This window comes from Arachis hypogaea, chromosome 9 (assembly GCF_003086295.3).
Source record: "Arachis hypogaea cultivar Tifrunner chromosome 9, arahy.Tifrunner.gnm2.J5K5, whole genome shotgun sequence".
Lineage (NCBI taxonomy): Eukaryota > Viridiplantae > Streptophyta > Magnoliopsida > Fabales > Fabaceae > Arachis > Arachis hypogaea.
Window position 1 is genome coordinate 14,148,648 of NC_092044.1, and position 27,101 is coordinate 14,175,748.

The window sequence follows — 27,101 nt, forward strand, 5'->3', positions numbered from 1 at the left end:
ATGGTTGATGGTGTGAAAGTTTACTATTGTGGTGTTTGGTCTTACAAGCTGAAATCAAAGATGTTGTTGATCCTTTGTTAAGATTTCAATATCTCCTGCACATATATTAGATATAAGTGTTCATATGTAAGATTTGATGCACTAATATTATTTTAATTGGTTATTATTAATTTTGGAATTACTATCTCATCATTTCTAAACTGATTTTGATAATATTTTATTATTTTTAATCAAATTTACTTAAATATTTCTTTGACCGTTAAAAATATGATGAATTTAGGTTGATGGGAATTGGTTCACAATGGCTAAATTGACAATGATAATAAATATTGGTTCACAATTATTAGATCTCAAATAGTAGTTAACATTGCCTAATAAATTAAATACAACTTGTTTGTAAAATAGGATGACCTAACTAACTTTACTCTAATTTTGGTTTAATTACATAGATAGATTTTATAGTTTTATTAAATTTATAAATAAATTATTATTTTTTTACTGAATCTTTACATTATTTTTAATTTTATTATTAAGTCATATTTAATATAAAAGATACTAAAGATAATTGAATATTTTTCTGCAAATTAGGATAAAATATTAAATTGGTCTCCTACATTTAGGCGTAATCTTGTTTTAGTCTTTAAAATTTAAAGTATCCTATTTGAATTTAAAAAAGTTTTACTTAGCTTTAATGTAATCAAAGTTTTTTTTTTGAAATAAAAAGCTCAACACAACAAGGTGGAGCATCAACGGAATGTCCTACATAACAGCAGTACAAGAACAATGTCGATAATTTGGAGAACAAATACAAGCTCCAAAGGTACAAAATCAATCATGGATGTATCAATACATTTATTTATCATTCTCTTTAGTTCTATAGAAAATATTTCATTTAAATTGTAAGAAAAATGATAAATAAATGTATTGACGCATCCACGGTTGATTTTGTGCCTCTGGAACTTGTACTTGTTCTCCGTATTATCGACTTTGTTCTTGTACTGCTGTCAATCTGTCATATAGAACATTCTATTAATTATTTAACTTTGACCTCACGATGGAACTACATTGAAACTAAATAAAACTTTTTTGGATTCAAATAGAACACTTTAAACTTTAAAGACCAAAATAGGATTACGCCCAAACGTAAGGTAGGGTACATATGGTTCAGCCTGGCCTGAAATTCCGGTCCGACACCGAACATTTTAGGGACTAATTTGGTGTGATTTCACCGGGTCTATGACCGAGTAAGAGTCTCAAAAATAGACACTGTCATTATTTCGGACCGGGTCCGGATCAAGACGAACCCGACTTCACCCGACCCATGTGCACCCTAATAGAACTAAAAAATGTATATATGTTTTAAATTAATTTCAATATTATGTCATATTAATTATAAGCTTATTGTTTTATTTTTAATCACACTTATTGAATTAGAAAATAGATCAAAGAAGCATCTAATTAGAATGTATAGACAAATTCAAGTTCAAATATGGATATCAACTTTTCGGTAACAAGTTTCTTCTTTATAAATAAGTGCATTATAAATAAGTTTCTTTATAAATTATTGCTAAAACTTTAAAGACCCGGTTTTCACTCAGTATAGTTGTAGCCTGAAAATGTTTAGATTTCATCGGGTCTAGAGCCGAGTTAGGGTCTAAAAAATAAATCCGGTGTATATTTAGAGTCGATTTGAATATGAACGAACCTAGTTTCACCCAACTCATAAATACTCCTAACAGACCAATTTAATATTTTATTCCTACAAATTAAAAATATTTATAATTAAAAATTTAATTAGATTTTTAAATACATATTTTTTGATATATTAAAAAAATGTTTTATTAAATTTAATATTTTTAATATAAAAAATTTAATTATAAAATAAAAAATAATATACAAATTTAATTAAAAAAATATATTATGAAAACCTAATTACACAAACACTTCTCTACCAATGAATAGTTGTACCTAATATATTATTTCAATTAAAGAAAAATATTAAATAATTTTAATAATTATCTCAAAAAATAATAAAATCTTTAACAAAAAAATATTCAATCTGATCTCTAAGTATCAGTGTTTTTTATTTTTATATAAAAACTAATTAATCTTATACAAAAAAATTAAAGGTTAAATTAAATATTTTTTTATTTAAAAATCTTATAATCCTTTTAAAATAATTATTAGAGACCGAATTGAGAATTCAATCTTTCGATTATATACCAAAAATCAATGCACATCTACGTATAATATCGAATTAGCGCATCGTCGGTGCAATGAGCAAGTCCACTAATTCATTGTTAATGCGATGGTTCCAAACAGGAATGGGTGCACAATCCACTTGTCAAATATATGGTAATGTCTAACTTCAAATTATAGTATTAGTACTTAATTTTTGTCCACTAATAATATAACACGTTTTACACGGTTATCGAATTATTTTCGTACATTAGATTATTACAATATCAATGTAAAATATAATTAATTATTGTTATGTAATGAGATATACAATTAAAACTGTTCTAAACTAAGGCAGTTATTAAATAAATATTCTATATTGGATCAAAACAATACTAACAAATTCTCACAAGAATCTACGCAAATAGATTTATTTATGACTTTGTTAGGTAGGTAATGACTTTTATAAATAATATAAATAATAAATTTTAAAATTAGTCTAATAAAATAAAAATATATTATATTTTTAAATTATTTATTTAAATTTTAATATTAAGATAACTATTTATACATCTAATAAATTAAATATTTGATATATCTATTATTTATATTATTTAATATTTTATTATTTATCTATATTTTTTCTTTATTTTATCATTTTTTGAGGTGAATGTATCTATCTGAACTATTATCTTATCCAATATAAAATATTTGTTTTAATAGCCGCAAAAAACATTCCAAATTTCAGTTTTTAGTGCATCACAAATTCCTAAGATACCGTCTTAATTTTTATTTTTGTTGAGTTTGGCCGGTGTATAGTTCGTCTGTCGATAAATGTCTTTAAATTTCTTGTCGGAATGAGTTATACATCGACAAAAAAAAAAAAACAAGGGAGTGGGTACCTGTAAAAGACACTTTGACACTCAAGTCAGTAATAGTTTAAGAGGTATAAGAATAATTCTATGAATATAGAATGTAAGACATGAAATAGAAGTTATCATGTGTTGTGTGTAATAATTCTATGAATATAAAATGTAAAACATGATATGGAATTTATCATGTTGCTTTATGAGATTAGATATAGAAGATTCCTTTTATAGGTATAGAATTGATGAATGATATTCATGTTATGACTGTTTGGTCATTAAGATTGAAATTAAATGATGGTCATTAAGTCGGGAATGATAATTAACGCCGAGTTATAACTCATAATGCACAGTAAAGACCGAGTTATAAGGTGACGGATCACAGCCCCCCAAACTTTGTCTGCCGATCATATGATCCTGGCAAAGCTTAGAAAATAAAATGAATTATAACTCGGTTAAAGGATAAGTGAATAATGATATGGTGAGCCTCCAAGCTTAATCGAATTATTATGTCAGCAGTTATTCAAAAAATAATTGAGTGATAAGAGTCATTCAATCAAGATAGTCGTGTGGGGGATACTTTTCTGTTTAAGAACAATTTGCATTTGATTGTATGTGAACTGAAAAGTTCATAAATAGTTATCCATTGACGGAATTGATTGTATGATCCGAGGATATAATGGTTAATTGTCTTGAGAATTTTTCCGGCCCACAATAGCTTATTGATGAATTTCTTTCTCAAAGCAATTAATTATTGAATATTTACAATTTATAGTGAATGTCATATGTCATGAATAAGATAAATTGAGAAAATGACTATGTATAAAGTCGCAACATATATTGAATAATATATATTGTAAAAGTAAAAGAGTTCAAAGTAGAAAAATATACCTTAAAAGTTGATAATTGTAAAGAAGAAGACGACATATATGAATGTTATACATGCCAAATATGAATATCTGAATTTTGTTTTATAGAATATGCTTTAATTTGATAATAAAGCAATAAGATAACAGTCATACAATAATATAATAAATTTTGTTTGGCTATGAAGTATATTTTTTGTGCAAAAGTAACAAATTTACATGTTTGTAACTATTTTTTGTTTAATAACTTTCTGCATTAAACAACTAGTAAAATAAAATTTAATAGCATAAAATGAATAGTGTAACAGTTATATACAATTGATATATAATTAATTTTTGATGGAATCCAATTTTAAGATTTGAACTCATCATTACCGTCATTTAATTGTATAAATGAAATCATTAAACAATAAGAATATAATACATAATGAAATAAAAATGCAATTGACATGGTTGTTATATGTCATTATTGTATAGAACATATACTGAGGTCTGAGTATAACTAATAAATCAATAAATATTAGTTACACAAAAAATAAATGCAAAAGAATGTAGAATAAAATATATGCGTATATCAGGTGTAAATAGAGAACTTTAAAAAAACTAAGCAAAATTGATAAGTTTGTGTTTGGATTGATTAAAAATCGAGTTTATTCTCGAATTAATTGATAGCCGAGTTTATTCTCGGATTGGTTCATTGATCGATTATGAGATGTGAAATATTATGATACGTAAAAGTGAAGCAATTTGAAGGTATAAAGTACATACCTTATAAAAAATTACGATAGATTAAAATTTGATAAGAGGTATTAAATAAAATCTTAAACAAGATTGTTGAGATTGGTTAAAAAATTTGAATGTCATTCAAGTTTTATGAACCTGAGGATAGTAAGAATTATTTTACTCGTTCTCACGGTGGGCGCCAATTGTTTTTGCTGAGTTTGGCCGGTGTATAGCTCGTCCGTCGATGAATGTCTTTAAGCTTCTTGGCGGGATGAGTTATACGTCGGTAAGGAGAGAACAAAGGGGTGGGTATATGCAAAAGACACTCCGACGCTCAAGTCAGTAAGTGTTTAAGAATAATTTTATGAATATAGAATGTAAGACATAAAATAGAAGTTATCATGTGTTGTGTGTAATAATTCTATAAATATAGAATGTAAAACATTATATGGAACTTATCATGTTACTCTATGAGATTAGATATAGAAGATTCTTTTTATAGGCATAGAATTGATGAATGATATTCATATTATGACCGTTTGGTCATTAAGATTGAAATGATGGTCATTAAGTCGGCAATGAAAGTATCAGTTACAAGCAAAGAATGAATGATAATTAACGCCGAGTTATAACTCATAATGCACAGTAAAGACCGAGTTATAAGGTGACAGATCAATTTTCTTGTAAAGTTGTTCTCTTCTCTGTGCATCAATTATTCTGTGCCTTAATCGAAAAAAGTATCATTGTTATCTCAATGGCGGCGTTCCAATAATAAGTAGATGAATCACAAAGCGGTATGCAAGTAAATGGGCGAATTCATGTAACTCCATTGTTATCCTGATATATTTTCAAAGAGAAAAGAAAAATAACCGAATAATGATTAGAATTACATGCGGGTTATGATAATGAGTGCCTTGCTGTGTGACTAGCTCTTGCACTACCGGAAAATGACCTTTTCATAGCAATTGGGCCCCTGAATACAGAATGCAATACATGTTTTCTCTTATAGCTGCAGGACTTACTGCTTCTTTGATCTCCACGAGATCTGTATCTGCTCTTTGATGACGAAGACGACGAGGAGAATGAGTGGGGGTCTATAGAAACTGACTTCCTGATAGTTTTATTAATGGACTGATCATCATCATGACCCCCTACTTGAAGTTGATCATCTCTTATTATATCAATTATTCTGTGCAGGCTGTTGTTATCAACATTACCGTTATTATGTATGCTTTCTTCTTCTTCTTCTTCTTCTTCGGTAGTAGTGTCAGTTCCTGCAGGGAGAGGGAGGTCCACCACCACCGCGTATGGGGGAGCTACGGGGGCAGTGGCACGACGACAAAGAGGGCAGGTGGAGTGAGATTTGAGCCATGTCTGAATGCAAAGAGGATGAAAAGCATGGGTGCAGTTCGGCAAAGCCCTAACACTGTCTCCCTCTTCAAATTCATTCAAACAAACACAACAGCTATCGGCTCTGCTTTTACCACTCTTGTACTTCCACACTGCCATCCACTTTAACGCATCCTCATCTAAGTCGCCGCCAATTCTGGTTGTGGTGCTTGTTGAGACGTAGTATTGATGCCACCAAGTTTCGGCTTCATCATCGTTGGGGTTCTCTCTGCGGCGGCTATAGTAGTAACTTGCAAGAATAAAAGCGGTGGCCAAGATCCCCGCCATGGCAATTATAAGAGGGGAAAAATTTGGCCTTGAATTAGGTGGTGCTGTTGACGGTGGAGGATACAATTTATGTTTGTGACACCACTCTAATGAACAATCTTTGCTGTTCATATTTGAAATCCAACTTCTTGGATCTCCAAGAGAACCCATATCATCATATGGTGAATAATAGCACTTTTCAGGGGGTATATATACACACGGTGGAGTTTATGGTCAATATTATGTTTCTACAACGCTTTGTTTTTATTTAAACAAACGTTACTTAAATTTTTTTAAGTATTATTAAAGTTGTATAGCTATAGTTTCGCTTAACTCGACCCGACGTTGGGAATAAGTTAAACGCTAACTACTTTGGTTTATCTTGACGAGGTGTAGTAAATAACTAAATAGGCAACTACTCAAATGAAGATAGCAAAAACATCTTTTTATGAAGATGCTTTGTTCAAAAATGTGATTTATTTATTTAGCCACACTTTAAATAAAGACAACACTTTTATAAATATCAAAATCTAACCATCCAATCTATAATTCAAGGGTCAAAAGAAAATATTTTCACATGAAGACAATTATAAAGTCTTCATTGTAGTATCCACCAACTAAATATCCATTGTTACCACAATGATTGTCTTTGTAGATGATCAAGTCTCATTCCATTATATAACTACTTTTAATACTTCAAATATTTTTCATCCAACTTACACATTAAACTCCTACTAATTTTAAGCATCCAAATTTTTTGTAAGTAATTCTACCACCATTCAGGCGAAAACGAACTCGCAAAGTCGTTTGTTCACGACATCCAAGTCCATTCTCATTATTTTTTGTTGAGAAAGTATAAGTAGCCAATAAAATATTTATACAATGTGTACAATGGAGATTTATGGAGTATTAGAGATATAATTATTAGTGTTACATTTTTCTATCAGTTGAAGTTTTTGGAATGAGTGGTATCATGACATGGTATTAAAGCTCTAGATCCAAAAGGTGGGATGTTCATTTCATAACTCAATAGCCATTGTACACATTGTACAAATAGTCCATTGTCTCCCTAGCGGGATCCTTTTTTGTTTCAGATAACACCTCAGAAAAATATAGGTGTTATTATTATACTAAATTGAAAGCAGATGATACTTTAAACCTACTTAGTTTGTGTTTTGTTTTTTAATGATTTTTGTTTTTAAATTTTATGAAAAAAAATTGCAGCAAAATTTTTACATAATTTATACGAATGATAAATTTGCTAAATCAACAGCTATTTTGATGTTTTTAGTAGTGTACTTTTATCATTTTACGATTTTCTTTTTCGTCCATGAGTTTTTTTTAACAACTTAGAAATAAATATAAAAAATAAAAACACAAATCATACATAACTAAACTTCATAGCTTTTTTTATTTCTAATTTTTTTCCTTGGTTAATTTTCGTTGACGGAAGGACCAGTATTGATGTTGTTGGTTGGGGAATTTATTAATATAATTAGTAGACATAAGCCATTCATGAATTATGATGAACAAGTTATATGCGGAGCAATAATTTGGCCATCAAGTTAGTTGTAGGTGGAGTGATGCTACAAAGTTGATAATGACCACTTTCCGCTTCAATATGTCCCACTTACTTAGGGAATGCATGATCCAATATGATTTTATTTTGTGAAAATCATATGGTTCGTCTTGAGAATTCGTGAAAGTGCTCTTTAAATAAGTCACAGAAGAGAATAGTCAAAGGACGACGCTGGACTTTTGCTATATTCAATGAAGTATGGTGCTCCCATCCATTCTTATCTGTGCATCATAAACTTTTAATATTTTCTACATCCTTGTCTCTTTCTCCTCCCCACAACTTTTATATATATATATATATTCGAAGTAGATGCTATAATACTTAAAAAGTAGTGTTTATTTATTAAAAAAATTAAAAGTTATTATTTAATTTAAAAAATATAAAAATAAATAATTTTTAAAAAATTAAAATTTATTATAAAAAATCAGTTAGATAAAATTTAAATAAAAACTCATAGGAACCTTAGAATTGACCATTTCAAATTTACAAGTTTACTCATCTATCATAGATGGTTTATATGTTGACATTATTTCGAGTTAAAATAAAAAATAAGGGAAAATGTTACCTAGAAAGGTCCAGTAAAGTTAGTAGATATTCAATATCAAAAACTAACTACATGAAGGAGCTCCAATCCTAGAGGAAGAGTGCTTAATTTAAAGCTGTGCAACTTGCTGGTCCATGACCTGATCAACAAGGTTAACATACGATAAAACTACCGGGTAGACTTGGCTATATAAATTAAGTAATGTCATTGTTTGTTTATCATATATTATGTTTATAATAAAATCACATACATATTATATATATATATATATATATATATATATATATATATATATTAATTTTCATCACATTATTACTTTTCTATCTTCTATTTATTCTCTTTAATGTTTTATATTGATCTTCTTTCCATATATCTAGACTACATAGAATAAAATTTTTTACCATTTTTTCAACAAGAAGTAATATTTCAACTTTTTCTCTATTTTATTATCATTTTATAGTCTATCCATATATATTTAGCTACTTATTTATCTATCTACCAATAAGGTTATTTTAACAATTTTTTAAACTGGCTTCTTACGATAAATATTATAAGGCACATATTAAAGTTTGATGAGTTTAAGAAGATGAAGAGTTTTACAAGAAATAATAATGGAGCTGAAAGTATCCATAGAAATAGAATTGAAAATATTCATCCTATACAAAAATAACAAGATTTTATATAAAAAATTTAAACAATAAGAGAATGACATAGAATTAGAGTATAAAGTAATGGACAAAATGAAAATGCACAATAAAAAGGAGAATGGATACGACGACAGAATTGTAGAAAGGAACGCCACAAATATAGAGAACGGCGTAGTGAGAGTGATGGAGGAGTGACAATGCGGTGAGATTGGAGAATGATAAGGTGGTGGCTGTAGAGAGATTGGATGACGCATTAATAGAAATCTATGAATTGAAAAAGGGATATACCATAGAGGCCAACGATAGACAATAACTCCCCCCCGAACACAGCTTACAACTTTCATCGTACTGTGCTCTCCAAAGAGCAACTCTTCTCAAAATCTCGTAACAAGGTAGCCGTACTGGAAGGTGCGGCTGGATCACCTCCTTTTCAGGGAGAGCTAATGCTTATATATATATATATATATATATATATATATATATATATATATATATATATATATATATACGGGGCATGTGAAATGACTAAAAATCATATATGAGAAATAAACTATTAAGGACAATTAAGTAAATTTATAAATTTTGGGATTAGCGGAATGGGACGGAGATCCCCACTTAGGTCTTTGCGCCTGCCTTGGGAGAATTTTGCCCCTGTTCTCATCCCCACGAAGAAAATTCTCCACAGTCGGATCTTCATTTGGGACAGTTCTCGTAAGGATCCTTGTCTCAGGGAATTCTGTCATCCCTAACTTCAAGCACCTTTACTATCCTCTTTGACCTCTTTTGTCTAGCCCCTTCCCTTTTTTTGTTTTACCAAAGATAGGAAAACTCGAACCCGCAACCTCTAAGTAAGTATGGAGAGACTATGTCATTTGAGTTATAGCTTGTTGGCTTCGTCTAGCCCATTTACACACAACCGAAAATGTGTATTTTATAAGAACCGAAAAATAAAAAATGTATATTTTGATTTCTTATTAAAAACACGTGTTTTTGGACGAAAAAAATGTGTCTAATTAATCATATAATTCTTTTTTTTATAATAACATACTTATATATTACGAAATTTATTAAATGTTAAATTATTATTGAAAAAGATATATAATTAAAATTAACATCTTAAAAATATTTTATAAAAGCACATGTATTTAAATGATACGTGAAAAAATAGAATTGAAATTAGTGTATCTAAAGATATTGAAAATTTTGAATTTTTAACAAAAATGAGAAAAAAACTTGTTAAGGAACTAGTTTAGTATACGACATTCAATTTCAAGGACTAAAATGAGTTATTTAATGCAAAATCAGAGACTAATTTAGTGTATATACATTGATGACATAACAGATGACACGAGAGTAAATTCTATTGCGACATGTGGCACAAACTGACGCGTGGTCAAATAGCATTGTGACACGTAGTATAACCATTCATGTTAGCATGCCAAGTGTCACTGGTTATCATATCATTATACTATTACATACAGCTAAATAATAAAATGATACGTGTCACTAACAATCTACATCATCAAACCATATTATTATGTTGTTAACAGAAAATGGATCAAAAATTAATATAATGTACTTTTATTAATTTCATGAATATTATTAATGCAATTAAAATCTTAAAAATAATTTTAATGCACAATACCAATCTCAGAAATTATTTTAAAGTTTAACTCGGTGTAAAACACATATATTTCATGAATATATATGATACCAGTGAGAGACACATATATTTAGTGTTCATAAATAAAATTTAATTATACTGACAAAAAATAATTTGATAAGTCTTTTTTAAAAAAATTGTAAAAGATTCAATTATTTTAGTAATTAATTATTTTATTAAAAATATATAAAATAATATATATAAATTATACAAATATATAACAACTAATTTTTGTATTCATATTTTTGGACTTCAACCTATGAGTCTAGTCATCTTGTGGTCTACAAATATGCACTTCATTGTCGATCATTATTTTGTTTATCTTCCCCTCTTTACTGCATGCAACTTCAAGAATAATATCCCAAATCAATTTCTGTGAAATTTATAGTTAGACAATTTAATTTTCAATAAATTTTGATTACCAAACTAGTTTTTAACTTTGATTTTGTTAATGAAACGTATCTTTACGATCAATTTTGATAAAAAAAAATTAGATAAATTAGTTTCTGTTGTTATTTAATAAAAACATAATAATTTTTAACAATTTTAAAATTGTCAAATCAATTACTCTATATAAATGAACAATTTGATGTAAGAATTAATTTGTCTAACAAAAAAAAAATTAAAGACTAATTTAATAATTAAAATTTATTATAAGATAAAGTGTCTCACTAAAAATCTTTTATGGATCGATTTAAAATATTACTCTTTTTAATATATAAATGGCCCACCTGTTTAAGCATCTGCCAAACTAGTCCGTTTGACACCTTCAGTGGAAGAGAGAGAACCTCCAGATTTTAAGTATACTGGATGTATTATACAAGATAAAAAAAAAATCGAAGAAGAAGTAAAACATAAAAGCCCAAGTTTCTGGTGGTCATGCAGCAACCCATTGGCCAGCGGCAAACCCTTAAATGGAGCTCAGTACCGCGACGGATTAGTCCTTGACCTGCCGGGTTGGGGGATACCGTGGGAAACCAAAAAAAAAAACTAGTGATGGCTATAAAAAGCACCTTTAATAAAATTTAAAGATGTGCTTATGTGACAAAATCAAAACCACACATTCTAAAGTCACACTTTTCACTTAAAACCGTAACTCTTCACAAAGAAAAGCGTCACCTAATGGAAAAAAGTAAATTAGAAGATTTAAGAGAAAAAATAATTAAGTTATCAAAATTAATAGATCAAAAATTAATGATTTTAACTAATGTTAACTGTAATGACACCGAATTTTTAAAATCAATACAAAATAATTTTTCTCAAAATCTTTATTTTACTATAAGTTTTATTGAAGGACTTCAAAAACCTGAAAAAACTTATTTTTCACACGGAATTTCTAAAAAATGTTACCATGAAAATGATTCCCCACATTTATATCATACTTTTAACCCACAATTAAATTTTATAGTAGATATGCTTGAAGAAATATTAACATCCATAAAATTTCAAAGAAATAAGGAAAAAGAGAATCCCAAAGAAGAAAAATTTCAAAACATAATCAACATAACAGATTTAAAAGTAAAACCACCACTAAAATTATGAATATTGAAGAAAAATTAGAAGAAGTTACAATGCTTTTTAAACAATTAAAAATGGCTCAAGAAAATAATATTATGGAACAGGAATTTCAAATAGAAGAAGAATTAGTAAATTCTGAAAATATAGAAAATGAAGAACATATCTTAGATTATTCAAGTGACGAAGAACCAGCAATTCCAATACAAGTTAAAAATGAAGTTGGAACATCTAAGGATAATCAATCTCAATTTAAATGGGAAACAGGTTTTGATAATTATGCTTTTAAAAAAAGGGTTTATAAATAAAGATTCAAAATATACAAAAATACCATCAAAATACGTCCCTAAAATCCAGGAAATGGAAGGAGAAAGAATGCTTGACTTAGACTGTAAAAAGAATGAAAAAGAAATTTTCAAAAATTGGTTGAATTCCTTTTTATTAGAAGCTTTTACTAATCCAAAGCTTAGTGAATTGTCTGGAAGAGATATTTGGAATTACATAGGATTTCATACTAAAGGAACTATAAGAGATTATATGACATCAATAGAAAATCAAATAATAGAAGATTTAGCAACAAAAGCAACAGCTTATGATAAGATATTATATATAATGATGATTCTATATAAAGAATTTTTTGGAAAAAATATTATAGATCATAAACAAGAAGTCTATAATAAAGAATATCAAGAAGCAAAAAACCATTTAGCTAATATTCAGATATATGATCTATGTAATGTGGAATCTTATATATGCGAATATAGAATACATTATTACAAATTAAAAGAAGAAGATAAAAATCATTATCTTAGTATGTATATAACAAAACTTCCATATCCTGCTAATGAATTTATAATGGGAAGATTTATAAGAGAAATAAATAGAGGGACAATTGAAAATAATTTTGGTGGAGCAACCTCTGCAATAAGAGAGGAAATAAAAGAACGTTGTATGCAAGAAGCAACTCAAAAAAGATTTGCGAATATAATTAGAATTTGTTGTCAGGATAATAAAGGGATACCCCAAAAATATGGTCTTAATAAAAATTTTCAAAGGAAAAGAAAATATCAATTTAGAAAAAGAAAATACCATCCAAACTGGAGAAAAAAGAGGTATTTTAGAAAAAGAAATAACGATAAAAACAAAAGACAAAAAAATGACTATTGCCCGAATAAAAAAGAAAATTGTAAGTGTTGGTATTGCCAAGAAGAAGGACACTATGCAAATGAATGCCCAAAAAAGAAGGATAAAAAGGATCTTACTAAACAAATAGAAATTGCTAAGTCTTGTTTCATGGAACCATTAGAGGAATCTGATGATAACTTAGACTATATTTTTGAATATGTCTCGGAAACAGACTCAGAGACTGAGTAATAATGCCACATTTATTACTATAAAAATAACAGAAAAGTTTATAAATGCTTTCATAGATTCTAGAGCAACACAATGCTTTGCTAGTTCAAATATAAAACTTGATTGGAAAAAATTAAAGAAACTATTAAGAGTTAGAATAGCTGACAAATCAATACATAAAATTGACCAAAAAGTAGAGATGATTGAAATTTTTATTCAAAATTATAGGTTCATTATTCCATCAATATATATGTTAGATTTTGGAATGGATTTTATCATAGGAAATAACCTTTTAAAGCTATATCATCCATTCATTCAAGAATTAACATATATAGTTTTAAAAGCTCCACACGATTCTTCAATAAATCAAAAATCAAAACGTATAAAAATACCAACTACTACTATAGACAAGATTCTAAAATTTAAAATATTTTCTATCTTAGAGACATGTTATTTAAATTTATACTTTCAGATAAATATTCTAAAAAATAATCTTGAAATAAAGATAGAAGAACTTTTGGATGAAATTTGTGCTGAAAATCCTTTAGATGTTAAAAATACAAATAACGAATTAATAAGCATTAAATTAAAAGATCCTACAAAAGAGATAAATGTTCCAAATAGAATTCCTTATTCCGCAAGAGATAGAGAAGAGTTCTCGTTAGAATGTAGAGATCTTTTGAAAAAAGGAATTATAAGATTAAGTAAAAGTCCTCATGCGGCTCCAGCCTTTTATGTCGAAAACAATAATGAAATTAAAAGGGGAAAACGAAGAATGGTTATTAACTATAAGAAGATGAACGAAGCAACTATTGGTGATGCTCATAAACTTCCAAGAAAAGATTCTATTTTAGAAAAAATCAAAGGAGCAACTTGGTTTTCATCTCTTGATACAAAATCAGGATATTGGCAACTTCGTTTAGACGAAGAAACAAAGAAATTAACTGCTTTTACTTGCCCAACAAAAGAATCAACAAGTGTGTTGCTCTATGAATGGAATGTATTACCATTCGGATTAAAACAAGCCCCAGATATTTATCAAAGATTTATGGAAGAAAATCTAAAAGAATTAAATGAATTTGTTTTAGTGTACATTGATGATATACTAATTTTTACAAAACAGGATAAAGAAGATCATCTTCAAAAATTATTAATAGTTTTAGAAAGATGTAAAGAAAAAGGATTAGTTCTTAGCAAAAAGAAAGCAAGAATAGCAAAACAAGAAATAAAGTTTCTTGGATTAATTCTATCTACTCAAGGTAAGCTAAAACTTCAACCAAATGTTCTAGAAAATGTAAATTTATTTCCTAATAAAATAGAAGATAGAAAACAATTACAAAGATTTTTAGGGTGTATAAATTATATTTCCGATCAAGGATTTTTAAAGAATATAACAGAATACACTAAAAGCTTATTTCCAAAAATAAGTACTAAAAAAGAATGGAAATGGGATGAAAAAGATAGTATGCAAATTCAAAGAATTAAAGAACTTTGTGAAAAACTTTCAGAACTTTATATTCCAGAAGAAAATGACTACTTAATAGTAGAAACAGATGCTTCAGACATAACTTGGTCAGGATGTCTAAAAGCTAAGAAAGCTATAAAAAGTTTGGAACAAGAAAAAGAATCACTAGATTCTAAATATTCTCCAAAAGAATTACTTTGCAGGTATATTTCAGGGACTTTTACTCCAACAGAACAGAGATATACCACTCATGAAAAGGAAACTCTAGCAGCAATTAAATCTCTTAAGAAATGGAAAATTGATTTACTACCCAGAGATTTTACATTAAGGACAGATTCAAGTTACCTAACAGGTTTCATATGATATAATTTAAAAGTTGATTATAATCATGGACGATTGGTAAGATGGCAATTATTTTTGTTACAATATCCAATAAAAATTGAATATATTAAGGGTGACAAAAATGTTATTGCAGATACATTAACAAGAGAACGGAGTTCGTCTACAACGCATTAGATCAAGAAATTCAGAAATACGAACAAGAACTCGAAAAATGCAAGCATTGTCAGCAAATAAGGACACAGATCCAATCCCTCAAGAAGGCCATCGAAGCAATGAAATCAACACAACAACCAAAACTATCAGAGTTCAGCCAGCTAAGTGTGGTGGACAAATCAGGTGAAGAAAAAATTCCAGAAAATAAAACAATTGCTGAAATTATCAAAAAATCCACCCAAGATAAAAAATATTATGTAATTTACAATGGCCCCATGAAAGGAGTATATGATGCCTGGGAAAAAGCAGCACCATTTACACATCAATCAAGGATAATTCATAAAGGAGGGTTTTTAACACTGGAAGAAGCAAAGGAATCTTTCAGGGAATATGAAGCTCTTCATCCAGAGCAAACCCTAAAAAGAGCAGATAAAGCTCCAATTCAAACCCAGAGAACAGGAATAATAAGAAACATTCCTACAAAGGCTGAAATCAAGGAAAAGAAAAGGGTCTGTAGATCAAATCTCAGAGAAACCCTTAACATAGTCCTAAATTGGACTGAAGAAAAAAGGGCAATCTTGGGATATTATCCTACTGCCAAAGAACAGCTAACAAAGCTGGTTATATTTCCAGATGCTTCCCCATCTGACACCTATCAGTTTTTCCAGTATGGATTAATTGATACAATTTTAATTTTTAATGATTTGAAAATTATTAGTGAGTTTCCTGCAGGATTCATTGATGCAGTAAAGAGATTTAAAAATATGATTGACAACGTAAATCCAAGGGATATATCCCTAAAATTTACGAATAGTCAACCTATTTTTAATGAAGAAGAAGAATGCTTGGTTCCAGCACATCAAGTAATCTTCATGTCCGTCTTCCCAGGAAATTTTCAACCAATTGATCAAGTTCAAGATTTAACAATCTACAGTCATGAAGGAAGACTAGCCAGCACACTAGCAAGGGTCTTCGAAAGAACTCAAAAGATAACAAGGGAATCTCACACAAGAATCAATTATAAAAGCAGAAATACTTTGCTTGTGTCCAGTAAAAGGAATGAAATTGAAGAAAGAGAGATGAGACTCTTAGTGGAATTTGAATCAGCATTCTACAACTTATCTAGACTCTTAGAAAAGCTCCCCGAAGGGATAAAGAGGAATCTCTACTATTTGATAAAAGACAGAGAAGACCACAAGTGCCAGCTATGTGTCTCAGAGTTATCTGAAAAAAGCAATAATGAAACGGAATCAACCCACATGATAAAGGAAGAAGACAACGCATCTGAAGGTCACATAATGAAAGAGGAGGATAGCACATCTGAAGCATCTCTCAACATTATTGTATAGTGACGTAAGCGCTTAGGTCATAGAGCACCAACAATATAGCTGGTGCAAGATAATAAACAATGACGTAAGCAATGACGTCATAAGAAGGGTAAGGATGGGAATTGTCCATCAGACCCAACCATTATAAATAGGTTGCTTAGGTAATTGTAGAAATCATCAGAAAACAGAAAGCAGGAGGCTAAGAGTACTCATATGCTAGGAGAGTAAGGAAGAAGCTGCCGAGGCGATTCTGTAGTCTGAAAAAAGAATTTTCTTAGGAAAAAATAGTTTTGAACTCCCCTCTGGAGTTAATATCTATAATCTCCCCTCTGGAGATAAAAACATCTTATGTAAAATATACTAAATAAAGGAAGTTTTTTCTCCAGAAAGGTACGCCTTTATCCTAATCTCTTAGTTATGAATTATTTAGAAAGCTTAGAATTAATGGAAGAATCTGATTATTATAGATTAACTGCTTTATTAGATAATGAAAAACAGGCTATTCTAAAAACAGAATTAAATCTCAAATCAAATGAAAATTTTAATAAACAAAATCTTTTAAAAGAAGTTTTTAATAGAAAAAATATAATATACTATGGAAAAATTCAACTTGAAACCCCTATAAAGATAAAATCCGCTAATGGAGAACTTGAAATAGCTTTGATAAATGATGAATAATTGAGTAAACAGATTGAGAAAATTAAGGATCAACAAAAAAGATCTAAAATTGGATGGATTCATATTAGTACTATACAAGTCTTAATCAAATCTACATATATGAAGGGAATTAATTCACCAATAAGCTTAGCAATCTGTGATAAAAGAATTACTCATGACCCAATAGATCAAATAATTGGAATTGTTCATGGAAACTTGGCAAACGTAAATGTTAAATTCAATGCCCATCTTGGATACGCTATACCTTTATCAATTGAAAATCTTGGAAGATCTATAAGTTTAGCTTATAAATTTTACAGAAAGAATCTAATGGAACAAGATGATGAACCATTTTCAATTACATATGCAATAAATTACGCTTTAACAAATAGCCATCATAGTATAATATTTAAAAACAGAGAAAGAATTTATGTTGATGAATTATTTCAGAAAATTGTAAAAACAGAAATACCAAAATATAAAGCTATTGAAAATCCAGTTCTATTACTAAAAGAACCATCAGGAAAATTAGTTTCATCGAATTTTCAAATAAGAGAATCTAAAATTAATAGCCCTTTAAGTTTATCTAAGTTAAAAATTAAAGAAGAAAGCTCTGAAATAAAAGAACTAACAAAAAAGGTCGAAAAATTAAATGAGACCCTAAACACTAAACTATGACAATAAATAAAGAAGAAATATATGTAACTTATCAAGACAAGAAACAAGAGCTCTTTGAAAGAGAAAATCGTTTGAATTATTTACAGTTTTCTGAAATAAATCAAAGAGCATTTGAAGCCCTAAAAATAATCTATGACAAATTGAAAAGAGAAGTTGAAGAGTTAGAAAAATTAATAGAATCTCTAGAAAATAGTGATGAATCGATGATAGAGTTTGCGGAAATTTTAAATAATGAAGCATAAAAAGATTGAAAAACCAGAAAATAAAATAAAAAGAAATAGGACGAGAAAATTAAAAAGTAAAATAAAGGAGTATAAAAGGGAATTAAATAATCTTCAGATTGAAATTGATGATCTTATAATAAAAAGGATAGAAATAAGAATAAATATAAACAAGTTGGAATTAAACTTAAAAAATTTATAAATGCCTGGAAAACCATATTATGACTTAAAAGAATTAAAGCTGCTGAAAGAAAAAATGGAGAATGAAATTGAAAAATTAAACAGATATTTAGAAACAAGAGAAAGTGTAGAAATAAAAGAAGTTATTGAGGATTTGAGAAATTATATTAAAGAAAAAGACAAACAGATAAAAGATTTTATATATAGTAATCCATGCAAAAAAGAATATTATAAACTAAAACAAGATTAAAAAGTTAAAAATTTTGAAATGGTCAATACTTTAGAATTTACAAATTATTTTTATTCGAAGTTAAAAGCTAAAAATTTGGTATCAGAGCCAAGTTAACGATTAAGGGTAACACTTTCTCTTTAAGCAACACTTTAAGTGATACGCTTTTAAATTAAAAAAAAAAACCAGATGTCCATAATTAATTGGTAAACTCCTTGTAGGCACTATAGCCACAATAAAACAATGGCTACGATAGAATGCACCAACATAAAATTCAAGGAAATTGGTTAAAGTTGGCAAAGTACGCTAAGTTTATATGGGACAAACAAATACTTTTAAAACTTAAGAATAAAATTTTATTACACTGTCATTAAACCAATTATATTATGTGAAGTGAAATGTTGGAGGGCAAAAAATAGACATAACAAAAAGCTTAGTATGATAGAGATGATGATGCTTAGACGAACGAGGAGTCAAATACGTAAATAGCGTCTACCGTAAAAATGATAGAATTTCGTCTTAAATAGTTTAGACATGTAGGGAGAAAATTAGTAGAGTATCCAATTTGAAGGATAGATCAAATGAAAGAAAAATAAATGACCAAAAATAAAGAAAAACCCAGAAAGTCTATACAGAAAGTAGTCAAAGGAAATGTATGTGTAAATAGTTTTACTAAAGACGTATATGTAGTCAATCTCGTCTAGAGGATAAGACTTTGTTATTGTTATTATAAATGTGAATCAAATTTAATTATGTTGTTTATAATATTTCATTGTATATATGAATTACATTTGGTTATAAAGGTAAACAAGCGATTAATACCTAAAACAATAATGTCACTCCTCTATAATATGTTATTCCTAAACAATAATGTCACTTTGTGAAAAATTTCTATAACGATGCAAGATAATTTGTAAAAATCATATAGCGATATCAAATTTGAAGACTAGAAAATGCAATATTTCAAACAGACATAGTAGTTTGCACTAGTGGAGAGTGCAGTGCTATTTGTTCTGCGCTTACGATTTTGTAAAGCCACTTATCAGAATATCATCATTAAAGCTCTATTTGGACTCCTTTGGTTGTAGAAACATAGATGAAGAAAAAAATTGCATGTTATGTACTTAAAATTGGAGCCAATATTTATCGTTGTCATCTTTCCATGTCTGTATTTCTATCTAAAGAAGTAGAATTAAATGCAACCGACCAAGGTAACAATATTACTTGCTTTACAGTTCGTGGCTTGAAGAATTATGAAACTTTACAACTAACCATATCTTATTGATATCGTAAATGGTTTGGATGCAGCATAATTAAGCGTCCATGGAATACTTTGTTTCTAATTCACCAAGAATAGAAATTGTATTCCATTGCAAAAGATCACTAAGTGAATAATGATTGCACTTATGGTGCTTCCAATTGATCATGATAACCCTGCTCTTCTTTGCCACTATCAGTATCAGCTTCTTCAATGGTCTTTCGGCTAAATTTTAGGCGAACCGCTCGCCCCATTAATTCCTGCATCAAACACCGAAGCATGAACTAATTTTCCTTCAACAGAAATTTTATACAATTGTAATGATGAAGTTAGCAACATAAGCCAAACAAAAAGCTTAAAAGATAAAGGAACAAGGAACACAGAAACTCTTAAGTTCCATGGACCAAAATATTAAAAGCTTAATTGAGAAGAAAGAACTCAAACAAGCAAGAGACATTAGTTAGGTAGTATTCAATTATAACAGTTTAGTATTTATTAGCCAATACATCATACATATCCTGTTTAATTCAATCTCCAACAGCGAGAGAGATATTACAATCTCATTCACTTTGTTCGGTTTCATCATTCTTCTTCCAGTTAGTAGTTCTACGTACATAACCAAAGACACCATAGGACTCCAACATGTCCCTCTGTGACTGTTATCTAAAATCGAATCCAATAATCATTGTATTCTAGCTTTTTTCAAAGCAGTAGATCCCTTGATGGCACAATGTGACAATGTACACATTCCAAATTCTACTTGATGCTCAGACTTAGGGGTTTCACTACAAAGCCCTTTAAGAGGTGTATTGACAGAAAGTTGGCAACAGGAAAAATACATCGGTAAAGATAAATTCATGGAAATTGTTGGACGTTGCACACACCCCATCCCATGTGTCCCATGTAGAGGGGTGTGTGTCAAACAATTTCAGATTTAAGATATTTTCTACAGTTTTTTTCCCCGATAAATCGATATAATGCATATCAAAGATTAATATATTAAACACAACTATAGGTCTATAATCACCTTCCCATCCAAAGAAGAAATGGCATCCTCTGCTTCCTCCTTTGTAACAAAAGAAACAAATCCATACCCAGCACATCTTCCAGAAGAACTATCGAACACAACTCTGGCTGAAACTGGTTCTCTAAAATTCTCAGTGACGAATTCTCTGAGATGGCCAGATCTTACTTTCCAAGCAAGATTGGATGCATAAATTTTATGACGCGTCTCTCCAGCAGGAGGACCTGGAGGACGGGGTTTCTTAAATCTCTTTGCAAGCTCTACTTTAATTGTCCGGCCTGATATTTGCTGCATAGAATAATTTGAGTCAACAACATTGTTTGCAAAACTTTTAGATTTACTTATCATTCACCTTTGATGTGAGAAGAGAGCTAGAAGAGTCATCGGCCATGTGAAAAGAAGACCAATAGATGCTCTAGTTATTTGATTGGATCGAACTGAAGCATATACAATCAAAACAAGAGGAAACTGAAGAAAAACTCTTAGGAGAAACCACCAACAAATACCTGAATTAAAAAAGTTTTCCTATTATTATTGGAAATCTGGATTTTGTAAATTCACTAACAAATAACTTAACCTAAATGGATATTTGTAATATGGCTTTTGATAGAGTTCAAATAGATCATATGATACATGTAACCAAATTCCGCTAGATGAATAAGACTGGTTTTCACTATGTTGTATTTATCTATCATTAACCTCAGACATGTATATGCAAAAGCATTACCCAATAACATTTTAGAATTTATTTGGATTGCCTTTCAATTTTCTGTTTTCAATTTTACATAACACACTTCTTTTTTATTCATAAAAATCCTGAAAATACAAAACTATGAAAATGAAAATAGAAAATAAAGCAACAAACTATGATAAGTTTGGTTCATGTTTTCATTTTCTGTTTCCATTTTCAATATTTTATGTTTTCAGGTTTTTCTTTTCTTCCAAAAATTCTGAATACAGAAAAGCAAACCAAACCTACCCTAAACATACCTGTAGCATGTTCAAAGGACTTTGCCAAAGCAAGGATATGTGAGTCCAAGGCTTTTCAAATATGATATGGTTATAGGATCCATGGGTGAAATCTAAAACCCTAATTGGGAACTTCGCATAACACTACGACACTGATTATACAGATACAAAATTTCGGAGGCAGCATTTACAGAAGATAATCTCTACAATCAAAGCAACTTACAAGAGAGTGGAATTTATGAATAGCAGCCTGAGCCTCTTGGGCAGAAGACATGGTAATGAAGGCGAAGCCAGTCAATCCACCATCCTTGTTCTTTATCATCTACATAACAAAAGCAATTAAAATAAAGAGAGAATGAGAAATTGAAAGCATATGAAGTTAAAAGAAGAGAACCTCAACATCGGTAACCGTTCCGCATTGAGAAAAGAGAGCCTTGACGTCGGCGGGGGAGAGTGACCAGGGCAAGTTAGAGGCGTAAAGCTTCTTGAGGTTTGTGGTGTGCTGGAGAAGTTCATGTTGGAAATGCAAAGGTGTAGGGGTAGTGGCAGTGGAAGTGGAAGTGGAAGAAGCAACAGAGGTGCAGACACGTGTGCGTAGGAGCCTTATGGATATGGTTTGGGGTGCTTTTCTGTTGTTGGTGCACCAAGAAGGATGAACTCCTCCTGCTAACACTCTCAGACTTGATTCTAAAGCTGCCATTTTCATTCCTTTCTCGCGGCAGGGTTGAATTCCTTTGGATAACAGAACAGGGCAGGGCAGCGTGGATTTTATTTTATCTTATTTTATTTGTTTTTTTTGTGACTATTTTATTTGTTTGTTTAAAATTACCATTACTGTAGAGGTTTTTATAATTTAATTTGATTCCATTATTAATTACTAAGGATTGGTTTCGATAAATAGGTTAGTTAAATTTTTTAAAGAAAAATTAAAATATTAAAATTTATATTAAAAATAGTTAATAAATAAATTATTTTATATTTAATTTTTAATTATAAAAATATTTATTTTAACAAGAGAGTGATAGAAAATTTTCATTATAAAAAATTAATTTTATTTATTTTATAAACAATTTAAATAATTTTTTTCAAAAAGTTACACTGTAATTTTAAAGATGATATCAAATATTAATATTATAATTTTTGTAAGTTAAAATTTAAAAATAAAAAATTATTTTTTACTTACCTAAATGAAGTCTAATTTTTTTTACACTTTTAAAATAGTATTTTTAATCAATTTGAATTTATCTAATAGTTAATAATTAATATATTCGTCTATTTAAATAAGTGTGGGTAGTTTGAATTATGATTTATATAGATATCAATTTGTTGTTTAATCATAAATTTTTAAATGAAATTTAGATATAAAATAAATTAATTTTTATTTTATTAAATTAGAGATATTATGAAAAAAATTGTAATTTTAATATAGATGGATATATTTTATACTGAGAATCCGAGATAGCGATAATATATTTTTTTTTCTAAATCATATTTTTAATATTGAAGGTGTTACGATCCAATTTTTAAGTTGGGTCTAAGAATATTTATCCAATTGTTATGGACACTTTGTTCAGTTTTTGCGTCTGCGTTATATTTTGGATACAACACTTATTCGTTTGACACGCGTATCTGCTTTATCCAATCGTATCTTAATAAAAAATATAATAAAAAATTCTTTTGTGGACACACTTAAATATACCTAAATATTATCACGTATCGGTGTGTTCAATTTTATTCTTAATATATAATTTTGAAATAAATTTAAATATAGTATATATTATTATTTATTATTTATTAAAATAAAAAAGTATTTTTAATAATTGATATAATTAAAATAAAATATTAAAAATGATAAAAAAATTAATTTATATTTTAATATCAATAAAATATCAAAATATCATTACAATTTATTTAAAAAGTACTTTATATTTCCGTGTCTTATAACATTTTAAAATATTTCGTGTCCGTATATGTGTGTCAGTGTCCGTGCATCATAGATATAAAGTATAATATTAATATCTAACTTTTTATTGCTCTCTCTCATATTTATTCTTAATTCCACTTACAAAATTAATAATAAAAAATCACATTTTACTCTCTCAATTATTAAAAAAAATTGAAAGAATCCATTCCTTATAAATACTTGTTCTTCCAGGTTTTTTCTTCAATCCTAATATTTGTATGGAAAATTATATGGTACAGATCTAAATCTGTACAGATTTAAAGATATGATTACGTGGCAAAATCTTAACCACACATTCTAAAGTCACACTTTTCATCTAAAACCGTAACTCTTCACAAAGAAAAGCGTCACCTAATGAAAAAAAGTAAATTAGAAGATTTAAGAGAAGAAATAATTAAGTTATCAAAATTAATAGATCAAAAATTAATGATTTTAACTAATGTCAATTGTAATGACACCGAATTCTTAAAATCAATATAAAATAATTTTTCTCAAAATCTTTACTTTACTATAAGTTTTATTGAAGGACTTCAAAAACCTGAAAAAACTTATTTTTCACATGGAATTTCTAAAAAATGTTACCATGGAAATGATTCCCCACATCTTTATCATACTTTTAACCCACAATTAAATTCTATAGTAGATATGCTTGAAGAAATATTAGTATCCATAAAATTTCAAAGAAATAAGGAAAAAGAGAATCCCAAAGAAGAAAAATTTCAAAATATAATCAACATAACAGACTTAAAAGTAAAACCACCATTGAAATTATGAATATTGAAGAAAAATTAGAAGAAGTTACAATGCTTTTTAAACAATTAAAAATAGCTCAAAAAAATAATATTATGGAACATGGTTTTCAAATAGAAGAAGAATTAGTAAATTCTGAAAAAATAGAAAATGAAGAACACATTCTAGATTATTCAAGTGACGAAGAACCAGCAATTCCAATACAAGTAAAAAATGAAGCTGGAACATCTAAGGATAATCAATCTCAATTTAAATAGGAAACAGGTTTTGATAATTATGCCTTCAAAAAAGGGTTTATAAATAAAGATTCAAAATATACAAAAATACCATCAAAATACGTTCCTAAAATCCAAGAAATGGAAGGAGAAAGAATGCTCGACTTAGACTGTAAAAAGAATGAAAAAGAAATTTTCGAAAATTGGTTGAATTCATTTTTATTAGAAGCTTTTACTAATCCAAAGCTTAGTGAATTGTCTGGAAGAGATATTTGGAATTACATAGGGTTTCATACTAAAGGAACTATAAGAGATTATATGACATCAATAGAAAACCAAATAATAGAAGATTTAGCAACAAAAACAACAGCTTATGATAAGATATTATATATAATGATGATTCTATATAAAGAATTTTTTGGAAAAAATATTATAGATCATAGACAAGAAGTCTATAATAAAGAATATCAAGAAGCAAAAAACTATTTAGCTAATATTCAGATATATGATCTATGTAATGTGGAGTCTTATATATGTGAATATAGAATACATTATTACAAATTAAAAGAAGATAAAAATCATTATCTTAGTATGTATATAACAAAACTTCCATATCATGCTAGTGAATTTATAATGGGAAGATTTATAAGAGAAATAAATAGAGGGACAATTGAAAATAATTTTGGTGGAGCAACCTCTGCAATTAGAGAGGAAATAAAAGAACGTTGTATGCAAGAAGCAACTCAAAAAAGATTTGCAAATATAATTAGAATTTACTGTCAGGATAATGAAGAGATACCCCAAAAATATGGGCTTAATAAAAATTTTCAAAGAAAAAGAAAATATCAATTTAGAAAAAGAAAATACTATCCAAACTGGAGAAAAAAGAGGTCTTTTAGAAAAAGAAATAACAATAAAAATAAAAGACAAAAAAGTGACTATTGCCCGAATAAAAAAGAAAACTGTAAGTGTTGGTATTGCCAAGAAGAAGGACACTATGCAAATGAATGTCCGAAAAAGAAGGATAAAAAGGATCTTACTAAACAAATAGAAATTACTAAGTCTTGTTTCATGGAACCTTTAGAGGAATCTGATGATAACTTAGACTATATTTTTGAATATGTCTCAGAAACAGACTCAGAGACTGAGTAATAATGCCATATTTATTACTATAAAAATAACAGAAAAGTTTATAAATGCTTTTATAGATTCTGGAGCAACACAATACTTTGCTAGTTCAAATATAAAATTTGATTGGAAAAAATTAAAGAAACCATTAAGAGTTAGAATAGCTGACAAATCAATACATAAAATTGACCAAAAAGCAGAGATGGCTGAAATTTTTATTCAAAATTATAGGTTCATTGTTCCATCTATATATATGTTAGATTCTGGAATGGATTTTATCATAGGAAATAACTTTTTAAAGCTATATCATCCATTCATTCAAGAATTAACATATATAGTTTTAAAAGCTCCACACGATTCTTCAATAAATCAAAAATCAAAACGTATAAAAATACCAACTACTACTATAGATAAGATCTTAAAATTTAAAATATTTTCTATATTAGAAACATGTTATTTAAATTTATACTTTCAGATAAACATTCCAAAAAATAATCTTGAAATAAAGATAGAACTTTTGGATGAAATTTGTGTTGAAAATCCTTTAGATATTAAAAATACAAATAACGAATTAGTAAGCATTAAATTAAAAGATCCTACAAAAGAGATAAATGTTCCAAATAAAATTCCTTATTCCGCAAGAGATAGAGAAGAGTTCTCATTAGAATGTAGAGATCTTTTGGAAAAAGGAATTATAAGATTAAGTAAAAGTCCTCATGCGGCTCCAGCCTTTTATGTCAAAAACAATAATGAAATTAAAAGGGGAAAACGAAGAATGGTTATTAACTATAAGAAGATAAATGAAGCAACTATTGGTGATGCTCATAAACTTCCAAGAAAAGACTCTATTTTAGAAAAAATCAAAGGAGCAACTTGGTTTTCATCTCTTGATGCAAAATCAGGATATTGGCAACTTCGTTTAGACGAAGAAACAAAGAAATTAACTGCTTT

At 28.5% G+C, this 27,101-nt stretch overlaps 1 protein-coding gene across 1 annotated transcript; it reads right to left on the bottom strand.

Annotated features, from left to right (window-relative positions):
- Window positions 1-19,940: 19,940 nt before the first annotated feature.
- Window positions 19,941-22,915, bottom strand: LOC112710473 (28 kDa ribonucleoprotein, chloroplastic). The gene is made up of 4 exons (XM_025762708.3): window positions 22,489-22,915; window positions 22,318-22,416; window positions 21,129-21,413; window positions 19,941-20,361 (listed from the first exon to the last, which is right to left on the bottom strand). The coding sequence occupies exons 1-4, from the start codon at window positions 22,798-22,800 to the stop codon at window positions 20,248-20,250; spliced, it is 810 nt and encodes a 269-aa protein (XP_025618493.1). The 5' UTR covers window positions 22,801-22,915; the 3' UTR covers window positions 19,941-20,247.
- Window positions 22,916-27,101: the final 4,186 nt, after the last annotated feature.

What these genes read in the sequence shown, in the direction of transcription:
- LOC112710473 (XM_025762708.3), bottom strand. Translation starts at nt 22,800, where the DNA reads ATGAAAATGGCAGCTTTAGAATCAAGTCTGAGAGTGTTAGCAGGAGGA. An exon ending in GAACGGTTACCGATGTTGAG is followed by an intron (nt 22,417 to 22,488) that starts GTTCTCTTCTTT and finishes TTTGTTATGTAG; the next exon opens with ATGATAAAGAACAAGGATGG. An exon ending in TTCATAAATTCCACTCTCTT is followed by an intron (nt 21,414 to 22,317) that starts GTAAGTTGCTTT and finishes TATTCTATGCAG; the next exon opens with CAAATATCAGGCCGGACAAT.